General features: G+C 33.2%; 1 protein-coding gene across 1 annotated transcript in view; it reads right to left on the bottom strand.

Annotated features, from left to right (window-relative positions):
* LOC149572856 (Calcineurin-like metallo-phosphoesterase superfamily protein) overlaps positions 1-12,354 on the bottom strand; it is a 135,625-nt gene that overhangs the window by 36,592 nt on the left and 86,679 nt on the right. The window contains exons 6-8 of the mRNA XM_089813929.1: positions 7,839-7,898; positions 7,651-7,751; positions 7,128-7,165 (exon numbers count right to left, since the gene is read on the bottom strand). Of these exons, the coding sequence (XP_089670055.1) occupies positions 7,128-7,165; positions 7,651-7,751; positions 7,839-7,898 (199 nt within the window). The remainder of the gene's footprint in view (positions 1-7,127; positions 7,166-7,650; positions 7,752-7,838; positions 7,899-12,354) is intronic.

The raw sequence follows: 12,354 nt of genomic DNA, 5'->3' as shown, positions 1-12,354 counted from the left end.
TAATGACTCACATAGTAGAACATTCCCATTTCATGGGTTGAACAAAAAATCAGCCATTTTGCCATTTCCAATCTTTCATGTTAGGTGGTTGGTAATAAAGTTTTTTTCTCTCCCGATAAAAAAACCTCAATAGGACCCACACTACAAATTACCAATCATTAAAACCCTTCTAGATTGAAGGTTGTCCAGATACTTTCTTTGTAAAATTCTACACCATAATTTCTTTATCTCTCTATACATTATCTAACTGAGTTTAGCACCCAATAACAAATTTTGTCTCTCCATATTTTTCAAACATGCCACTACTATCATTTTCAGTAAGCAAGACACATCCCAATGTATCAAGGGAATTCTTTCATCCTCTTTAGTACCTTCCCACAAGAATTTTTTTCGGTGGCCTTGCAAGATTGTTTGAAGTTGAACCTTACTTGTAACCTTGAAGCATGACATAACAAATATTGAGACTACTGATTAAACAAACATACTTATTGTGATCCTTCCTACCAAGGTTATACATTTACTCTTCCATGCCTCCACCTTATTTCTGCAGATTTTAAGACTATTCTCCTAGTTAGATGATTTGCCCATGCCTTTAAATAGGGGTTCCCCATGATACTTTGAGGGAAGCTCTATAACTGTAAACCCCATCTATTTCACAATCTTCCTTTGAACCATTCTTTTAGTATAAAAGAATATTTCACACTTGTCCTGGCCAAGAACCTATTACAATGATGCTTCTACCTCTTTTTGGTTGGCCCTCTAAGCAAAAATGTGCTGTCTACAAATTGTATGTGTGTGATTGGTTCCAAATCTCCAACAACCTTAATCCCTTTCCAAACTCTTGTCCTATTGAGATGCTTGAAAATGTCAGCTCATAGCTTTTGCCATTATTGTAATAAAGGTGTTAAGGGGTCCCTATCGTGAAGTCCATTCATAGCTTTTAAGAAGCCGCACAAAGAACCATTGACCAATATCGAATATTGTAGTGTTGAAATGCAAGCCAAGATTATATCCAGCCACTCCTTATTGAATATGAATTTCCTCATTATTGCTAATGAAAAATCGCATTAAATCTATCATGGATCTTTCTTATACCTAACTTAACAATCATTTCTTTGTAAAATATCATCTTTTGGTTTCAATTGAGTAAGTATTTTAGCATCAGCATTTTGGATCACAATTCATGATCCATTATCGGGATTGAAAGAGTACAAGAGATATAAAAATGTAAGAAGCAAACTTGGACCAACTCATAAATGAAGGAAGGGTTAGAGAGAGGAGCACCACATGAAACAAGAAGGAATAAAAAATAAAGAACAAAAATACAAAAACATTTAAATTGAGACAAAACAAGAAAATAAAAGGAAATAAAACTAAATAATGTCCTATATACATACAAAAAATATACATAAATATAAAACATTTTCTTTTCTTAGGGGTTACAATGTGATAGTAAAGTAATAGGCCCTATTGATGGGGCATTACAGGTTCAATTCTCACCAATATTCTCATCTCTCACTGTATGAACGGATTGTGCATGCATGTAGAATGTGGGTGGTCATTGTCATTAATGCATGTTGCAACTTGCAGACTTAACTGATCATTGGTTCCAATGCTCTTGGTTTGCAATAACTAATGTAGGGCTGCATATACCTAGTACAGTTGATTGATCTTGGGGACGCTAATGTGGAGTAAGATGGGAGTGATGTTTTTCAAGAGACATAAGGAGTATAGAGTGATAAGGAGAAGTAATAGGGAGGCATAAGGAGATTTCAAAGCAATAAAGAAAGAAGATACAAGGAAATTTCGAGGGAGACACAAGGAGTTCTCGAAGGGTTAAGGAGATAATGAGTTATCAGCAATCGACAAAAGCTACATCAAGGAGGTGTTCAAGCCTCAGTATAGATATCACCACATAGATGGGGCCCCCACTATGGCCCCATTGCTTTAAAGCTCTAGTCAAAAGTAATATCACCAATCAAAAAAAAGAAACTAAGCAAAAACAAAACAAAAAACCGGAAATCAACTTAATATAAACTAAATTTTATTTACAAGCAAATCGTTGCACAAATTTATAAGCAAATAAAGAAATACAAAAAATATAAATAAAGAACAAAAATAAACTAGCAAAATTGAAAGAGAAAACCAATAAACATAAAAGATACACACAAAAACAAATAACAAAAAAACCCAACAATAAATATGCAAACTAAGACAAACTAGAACAAAATTATTACAAATAACCAAAATTAAAACCAAACTAAGTAATATACCTATAGACCTATATCTCCATTTAATAAATATATAAAAAATGCATGTTAAAATGCAACAAAAGAAAATACTCCACCTCCTAAGGTCAGTTACTTTATTGCTCAAATACTCCACCTCAACCTCGATTTCTTCTTTCACATGAAATATGTTTTTAATGCTCTCATTATTCCATTTTATTGGTTAGACTTTAATGTATTGCAATTTTTTTCTAAACCGAAAGCTCACAGTTCCCATAATATAATAATCATTTTCCCACCACCACTCCTCTAGATTTTCTAAAAAATAAGGATCCCTCCACCAAATTGATTTGAATTTGAAATAGCCCTTTGCTATCTTTCCACTCATCCTTAAGTCTACGGGCACATGAAAGTGCTCCGATATGCTTACTAGTAAAATGCTTGATTCAAAGTGGTAATCCCCATCGATTCATCTAAGGCCAAGCAAGAATCTATTTAACAATTAGAATAAGTTTGTGAGACCCTCCTTTTTAATGATCCATGTAGCCTTCCATTTTTCAAAGGAAATCAATAAACTTAATGTCATTGATAAATGTTTGAAACTCTTAATTTCGTTATTGACTTTATTCATCAAAAATTGCATTGAAATCTCCTCCTAGAATCACCTCGCTTTCACCTTATATATCTATCTTTGATCTAATACTATTCCATACTTTCAACTTTTCCTCTGTCTGGATCGACCCATAAACATTAAACATAGGAAATTCAATTTCAATAACCCAACTTGTCACTGAGCATAGACTTCAACTATCATCGGTATCAATAATACAAATATCAACCTAGTTAGGAGACCATAGCATCCCCAATCCTGTAACCAATCCTCTGGCAATATGAAAATATCCCATCCATTGACCATAGTATTTCATGAATTTATCCCCTTTTTCATTGCTCATTTTGGTTTCTTGAAAGCAAAATGATGTCAATTGCTAACCTTTTTACAATGACACTCAAAACGTCTTTCTTGGGTCATTAACATTCCATATAGCGATCTTCATTGTCCTCCACAGGAGGGCCTCAACTCCCTTAGATTTCAAGAAGTTTGTGATCGTAAGAAGGCCCTTTTCATTTGCTTCATCCTCTCTTTTCAGCTTGTTAGACTTTCTATCTTTTCCCTTACAACATATCCCCAAGGCCTTTGCAATTGTTTGACTAATACATCTGGTGTCTATCATCACCAATCCATATAATTCAAGATCCTCTTCCTCCATCTCCTCCGTATCCAATTTAGAAAGATCACTTTTCGGATCACCATCCTCAGTGGGGATCCCACAACCTTACCTACAAACCCTTTTCCTTCCTTATGTCTGTTTAGTTTGGTCCCTCCCATAATGGGACACACAATCATCACTTATTTACTTGTACTTCCTTACAAATCTACATTGTTCTCCCCTACATCCTTATGCTCTACCATGCTGCTCCTATTATTGAGGCTAATGTTTTCTATCATAATATAAACTAACAATTCATGCCCGTCCAAATCTCACTTCTTTTTATCTACCTAGAAGTGGCATTTTTATCTTGTCCATTATTGCCTAGATAGGACATTCCATGTTTCCTTGTCTAATTATCTATTTGTTGTTTTTCTTACACATGCTTTAGGAACTTAGGTTTCCATACTATCTTTGTTTTTAATTTCCAATTGCAGCCCAAATGATTCCTACTTCAACAATTAGACAAAATTTGTTTATCTTCCTCAATTTCAGCCAATTGGATTCATTGGTTCACATCTACACATAGGATAATTCCCATTGAGATTTATTTGATAGCGGCAATTTGTATGCGTGTGAAAAAGTCAGAACCCCCTTCAACAATTTTGCCATCAATATTCACTAGGGCTCCAAGAGACTCCATTTTTTTTCCAAACAATCTTGCGACTAGTATTCAATGAGAAGACGATAAAGATGAATCCAAATTGTATGTTCATATTGTTTTAATTTTAATGGTTTCAAATGAGGATGCCATTTTTACATATAATGCAAGTGATTCCATGTTTTCCACAAACAACCTAGCGCAATTCGCTCTCTTTATTCTATTCACACAAAAATCACTACAAAAAAAACCTCAGGGAAGAAATAAAATTATCTATTTTTTCCTCCAATTTTCCACAAGCCACTTCCAAATTGCATTCCTTTCGCTTCTTGGAATCATCAATTGGAAGATAATTACCAAATCATCCATCAACCTTACACCATTTTTTGCTTCTCGGTAGATTTCTCCATCTACAAATTATCGCTCACAATTTTTAAGTTTTTTAGTTTTTTAAGACTACAAGAATCGAGCGTAGCACCCCCCCTATAAACCACAGTGCATCAAGTAAAATCCTTAACATGACCAGTGATGCTAGTGTGACACATCCTCCAATACCACATGGGCTGGAAAAACAGTGGACCTTGTGACCTTGTACTTAACAACAAGGATCTCTCGCCAATCATGCCAGGCCCTTGGCCCTTTTTTTATTATTAACATCTAATAGTTTAAAAATTTGTTTAAAATATATAAAACTTTATAATATATGAAATTATTTAAGTATATAAATATCAATGCAAACAAGTAGACAATTTTTATTTAAGTAAAATTTATTGTTAATAATAAAGAGTTATTTACATAAATTAGTTATACCACTATTAATTCAAAAACATTAGAGGTTAGGTTAGGGACTTGGCTTAATTGGCGAGAGCTTCCTATGGTAAAGTGTGAAGAGCCCTGCTGGCTCACACTAAGCAATGTTGGAGAATGTGTTTCTTTTGTTTTTTTGGAAAATGTGATGATTTTTTAAATTTTCAAATGTATATAAATAAATGTTGGAACAAATATCATGAAATGTAACAACTAATATGATTTACCAAACTAGAATTTCAAATACAATTTCAATAGACACAATTATTACATACTCAGGGCAAATAAATAAACTATAAAACCTAGATGAGTGTTGGCATTCAATATAACTTTTGCAGCAGGCTAGAATGCTCACGCCAACTCCTATCACTCCCAGCTAATGACAACATTGCCAGTAGAAAAGGAACGTTGCCTTTGTTAAACCAAATGCTGCTATTTAAACAGGAAATCACAGTCTTAATGGATGCCTAACAGTGACGTCAATAGTTGCAGCCAAATGCCTCAAACTTCCACCAAACTCTGGCCACCCAGGATGAATATAAGTGCAGGCCTATAGTACACCCGAATACAACAGCCAATATTCCTCCAAATACCACAGTATGAAACAGAATTTGAAGGCAAATGAAACCCCAAGAAACACTGGTCGACTTGTAGCAAATAATTGACAATTTTAGTATACAACAGCACCAAAATTGTAATCAGAATTAATTCTCAGATATCCAGAGCACAAGTCAACACAATCATTCAGTGATTCAAAGAGAAAATAGAGAGGAATCAGTCTTCACAAAACCCTTGTTGAAAACCTTTAGCAAAATCACAAAGTAATAAAATCAATAGGCAAGAGAAAGATCAATCTTCATAATGAAGGACTTATTATAACATCAGAAGTCTGGCTTCATCCACAACACCAAACATCCAAGAGCTTCATTAATACACTTTTCACTTAAGTCCCCTTTGCTTTATACTTAGGCACATATTTGAATAATATAATTTATTAACTTGGCGTATTTAATTAAATAATTATTTTAATTCACCCATCCTGTGAAAATGACAAAAGAAGCATCAGAATCAAAATTCGACAACACGAGTGATCTTGATGAAGAAAGACAATGAATGAACTTGATGGGGTGAATTACTAAAAATAGATCATCAATCAACCAAAAGCTGGAAATAAAAACTGAGAGCATCACTCAACTCCTCTAACTCATCTTAACTCATCAAAACCTACAATTGACTTACTACCAAAACTCAATATTGGCCTTTGGAGAGCCTAATAACTACACAAAAAGGTCCTCTAAACACCAGTATCAACCTATGAGGACCCAATGACAGACTGAATCCATCAAATCTGTCGCAATTAAAAAATGGGGACAGTACAAAAAGCAAGAGGTTATGAGCTCTGATCTACCCTAGCCTACATGGTACAAGAGGATGTGTTGCGCCAACATCACTAGTAATGTTAAAAAGTTTACTAGGGGCATTATAGTTTATAAGGGGTGCTATTGTACTTCATTCATGCAATTTTGAAAAAAAACATAAAGAGTTATGTAAATTTATTTTTAAAATTAGTGTTAATATTTATTTATTTTTTATAATAATACATTATAATTTTTATTAAATATTGTATAAAGATAATAGATATATTTATACAATGGAAATATTAGGAAATAACAAATATGTATATTATATATTATATTCTTAAATTGAGGTTCTAAATATTATATTTTTTCTATTTTTATAGATTTTTTATATGAACCCAAACAAGCCGAGCCCTGAAGATATTTTGACCGAACCCCCAAACATATCATGAATATAAACCAATACCAAGACTGGTAACTTAGCCACCCAATAGGTCAGATATAAAAAGTACAATATTATTCCTGACATCGCAAAATGAAAATTAACAAAATTTGACACCATGTGGTCTACATTTGTATGAAATTAAGGCTGGTGCAAGCAAAATATGAGAATGTTAATGGTAAGTAATCTAACTTTTCCTATGCTTTTGGAAATTGGAGAAATAATATAAGATTATGCCCTCATTTTGAATCAATCTCTAATGCAATATAATAATATTAATTTAAAATGTCAAGTATTTGGAAGTTTACTAACACCTCAATAATATAAAACAAATATTTATGAAATGACGGAATTAAAAGTTATAATTTATAGTTAAGCGTTAGTTATATAAAAGTGCTTAGTCTAGGATTCTAGAGCACTTACATTATTCCTTGAATACCAGATCTTCCATTTGAAATTCTCTGGACACACAAGACATGTCAATACCAATCAGTTCAATGGTTGTAAAGATCATAAGTTACATGGCTAATGAACAACTACTTGTACTAGGATCTATAATATAAAGTCCATAATGTAGTCCCAAGAATATGGACTACAGCCAGAGCAACAAAAAAAAAAGGTGACTACATTGGACCTATTCATCATCTAGTCATTATGTAGTAACAAGAAAGCACAGATTGCCTGATCAAGAAATTTCTTAATCAATGTAAAAGATTTCTTTTCTACACATCCATACATACATAAGTGAAAGTATGTCCCTAGCTTTACTGTTGGAATGAAAACTAGGAGGTTGATAATCAAAGAAAATGTTCCACATTAAGAAATGATCAAATTAGAATTGACCAGTAAAATATATAAGCATCTGATTACATCCAAAGAATGAGAAGCACCCAGTAAAAGACAACAATTATGAAATAGAAAATCTGCTATAGTTTTCATATTATACCTGGTTTATAATTGGTGAGGAACGGTAAGCACCACAAGGTGTGTCATTTGGTCTATAAAGTGGAATGTGACTCAAAAGAATTCTTGGGAGCGGATTTGCATCTGAAGCAATTCAACCAATAGGTTAGTCTCTGAAAAGCAACAAAACTATACTTTCATCTGGAATATCTGCCAGAACATTTATGATACCTGCTGATATGTTTTGGATGAAGTTCCATGAACTAGAGGTATAGTTCTCATTCATAGATCCTGCAATAGAAAATACTCCGATCATTGTTTCCAGGCACACTACTCAAATAATAACAGAAGGTTAAAAGAACAAAGGAATACCACTCTAAGCATCTCAAATGATCAAAATTGTTAAAATCTGTTACATGTATAAACATTCCTGAAACATTTTACTTTACTCTTTTCTTTGTCAAAAAGGTTTTAATTTGATTTGCTAAAGTGCAAACAAACTAGTACATTATTTGTAATCTTTATCAAGAATTACTTGAGAACATTCTTCAGGGATCAGGATTCCTTCAATTTCCCATCCTATACTTTTCCAAAGTTACAGATCCAAGGCACATTTATACTTACTTTTCTTCAAACAAGAATCATTTATAAGGCCTAAAAATCAGTGATCAATTAATAATTTATCAGCAGTGATAAATTAACGTTGCAGCTCATGGATTTCAATATCTCCTTATTGCTAACATACTCCAAGTTCCCTACCTTTCCCAAAGTACCAGATTGAGAAGAAAACAAATGGGTGCTTATCCTGATTGTTTCTTTAAATGAAATTGAAGCAAAACAGATTCTAGATTCAGCTACATAATATAACAGTTTCTCTTTGACTCTGAATATGTAATAGCCCTGCTGGCTCAATTTCAGATCAAGCTGGCAACTGACTGTGTTTGTTTGGTTTTTGCGAAGTTTTTGAATCTTCAATGTATTTGAAGTTTATAACTTTTATGAATTGTGAGATTAAATAACAATGCGTGAAAGTTGTCTATCAATCCATTGCAAATCAATGCAGGAGTACTCTAATTTTCAACACATAATGTATTTCCATACTTTGGCGATTATTAAAAATTGAAACAATGAAATTAACAACAATATTGGAAAAACCTGATTGTAGATGCAGCTTTATAATTTGGTCAAAATGATCACAATCTCTACACAATGCAAGAATATTCTAAGGTATCAATATCTGAAATTAAAGATCATACCACAATTACCATATGGTCAATGTGAAGAGTTTGGTGTCAAGTATGGAAGCCCACACCGCTGCAATATCAGGGACGACTGCCTAACTAGGGACACATTATCTCATCTAAAGCTGTGATTTCCATCTGCTGCTTTTTCTCTATCACCTCTGCTCAATAACTATTGAATCTTATTCCATACTCACCGAATTTAAAGCATTTATCACCATTCATGGCTCCTGGATGAAGCCATAGCCAACATGCACAATTTCCATTGGATCTTTCACCAATTCAAAATGCTCAAAACTATAAGAATTCACAATTATCCAAGCTGAAACTGAAATCCAGGACAAATTCCAGAGTCTTCTCCAAACAAAAAAAAGCATTCAACAACATAATGGTTTGATTCCAGCTCCCTAGCTTTTCTTATTTCCATCAAAAAGTTTGAACCATGAATGTTCTTCAGTAAGACACTTATTGACTTTAATATTTGCTTTTTTTGTTGTCATGAGTTGACTTCGCAAATTCCTAAGTATTGGGCACCATTATTAGAAATTAGAATAAACATTTAATGATGTCTTTAGCCCCCATTAATTTAATTAACTTTATAATAGCCATTATAACAAATTATTAATAAAGAACACTTTATTAATAATTAATAAATCATGAATTTAAGCCATTAGACTTATTCCACAGTTAACTAATAATCTTTGCTAACGCCAAGTCCAGGTGCTTTGCCAAAAACAGCAACACTTCAACACTTACTATAAATAGTAAGTCCTTGAATGAAAGCTTTGTCAACCATACCAAATTTCAACACAGGCACCAACCCATTCAAGTGCCTTGCTAAAGATGGAATCCTGACTTTCTTGAAATAGAAACTTGCTATTAATAGTAAGTGTGCCAAACTGATCCAAACGAAGAGCAATCCTGAACACTCCACCACTCTGAATGAGAAGTGCCCTTCAACTCTATCAACTAAGACCCCCTAGCTATCTCACTTAGCCTACAAAGGCCACAAATAAGCTAATCCAAACCACCAACCACAATGAACTAAAAGGGGGGCATTACAGGATGACACCAAATCAACTATCCCTCCCAACCTTTGTAATGTCCCCTTTTTCAATTAATCTTGCAATTGTGTTAGCTCTAGTATTTGTAATGTCCTCTTTAAAGGCATCGACTTTTCCTAGAGTTTAGCCTATGACTTTGGTCCCTGTAGGCTAACTGGTGATAAGAGAACACTTTTGAGGGTGTTTTATGGTTCTTTAGCTGACCTTTTGGTGCTTATAAACATATTCTTCAACTCTATGTCCTAGTTTATTTGTAGTGTACTTTCTGAGGATCATTCAGGACAATTTGCTTCATACTTACTAGCAAGTCACTTATATGTTTTTCTTGTACTTTCTATTTATAGTAAGCCACTAGGGTGGTTAGTTGGCATCATATCTATACCTAGAGTGTGGATGGATAATTCCCCTGAATTGATATTGGCAGTTGTCAAGGATTTAATGATTTATATTAAATCAAGTTTAACTTTAATATTATTGATTATATTAAATGACTTTATGATATGACAACATAAAGGGGTTGAAGTAATTTTAAGTCAAGATTTCATAAAGTGACTATGCAATGTACCCAACTGCTGGTAACCGAATTTCCACCGCATGTCGCATACCTTTGTGATGTACCAATGCTCTCTTATGGCATAGTACCCAAGGCCAAGAGCAAAGTACCTGAGAAAAGTGTTGATGTTTGGTAGCTTCAGTCGGTTAAACCTATGGGACTATTGTATAAATATACATATATAAGTGTGAGATATGATATATATGTGTGTGTATGAATTATATATATTTAATATATGAGATATTATATAATTTGTTATTTTATTAATTATAATGGATAGACATGTCTCATGAGGAGGCATGTCTCTCCATGTCTCATTCACAATATATATGAGAGGAGATTGATGTATTTGAACAATATATACCAAAATGGAAATACAATTACATTTGCAAACAATCCTTATAAAATTAACATGGTATCAGAGCCAAGTTGTTTAAACAAATTTATCTCAAGCAATGATTCTAACCAGTTTAGTCATTAAACAACAAGGATTTATGTGCGATGAGTTACAAAGTCTAAAGATAGAAAAATATTGGTAGGAGATTACAAGCTTTGGTTGCAAACATAACATCGCACAAATTGACGTTGTGATACTTCACCCGTTGAGTTCCTTGAAAGTGTTATTGGTGGTGCAGTCAAGAGTTTAGTCTTAATTTGTGACATAGAGAATTTGATATATGTATAGGTGAAAGCTACACCAGAAGCCTGCCAAAACTTCAACCCCTGTACTCATGATAGATGGAATATAGTTAGGGAAATATCTTGTTGTTCATAGGAACGAGCAAGGTATCAATCTATTAATCAAAGCACTGTCACATGATCCCCCTAAAGGTATTATTGTTGAATGCAAGATTCCCAGACTTGAGTGGATGTATTTGTAGACTTCACGGGATATTATCAGAACTTTTACAGAAAAATGCACCATATAGGAGGCAATGAAGATTAATACAATATGAGGATGAAATACTTGAGATGGAGAATGAACCATGGATGCATAGGTGGAACCAAAAAAAATAACCTCCACGTAGGGCTCGATAGCCAAATATCATATGTATGAGGGATAATAAGTATGAACTATACCAACTGCTCGAGAATCTATACGATCTGAGTGTAAAATGGACGGAAACTAAAATTAAAATAATAGGGCAATTCCCATTGATTAGAGCCCGTGTCCACTTCATTTAAATTTAGCAAAATATACATTATCGACCACCGCAAGGAGTAACAATAGGGATAATTCTCGCATATCAAGTAGCGATAAAAGTATATTTATTAAACGATTATGAAAGAATAATAAAGTGACATGGGTAGAAAGGAATAAGCACATAATTGAATTGCATTGGAAGAAGTTTGAACCAGAGGAAATAAGGAAGTTTCCAGCTAGGTCAGACTCGTCACGATAGGAAGGTATGCAAAGATTAAACAAACACCTTGCACGAGGGATGAGCATTCCAAGGAAATGGAGTGGATATCGAAAATCTGGTAAGGGAAAAATAGGAAAAAAAAAATTGACTTCCACATAAGAAAAGAATGGAAGATATATCTCTATTCATTAATAAAAGGATCTAATGCATTGAAGTAGCTTGGTAAAGATATTGTGCACTGATTCATTAAGAATTGCTTGAGTTTTTAATTAAGCTTCTAAGGTGAGTCAAATACCACCTAGCCACGTGAGAAAGGTGGAAAAAAAAGAGTAAGAATCAAAGTAAATAATAGATTTCTATTTTCTAGTCAATATAAATTATTTTAAAATTTCACTAATTTTAAAGGATAATATTTAATGATTATTTAAAAACAAAATTTTAGATGTTCTTATAGTTAAATATAATAATTATTAAAGGTGATTTTTTCTATAAGAACTATGTGCCTTGAACTTTTCCTCCAAGAAT

Source organism: Cupressus sempervirens, chromosome 2 (genome assembly GCF_028749045.1).
Source record: "Cupressus sempervirens isolate cs-2001-9-10 chromosome 2, ASM2874904v1, whole genome shotgun sequence".
NCBI classification, from domain to species: Eukaryota; Viridiplantae; Streptophyta; class Pinopsida; order Cupressales; family Cupressaceae; genus Cupressus; species Cupressus sempervirens.
The sequence above is the reverse complement of the archived record's forward strand: the minus strand, read 5'-3'. Positions and strand labels throughout refer to the sequence as shown.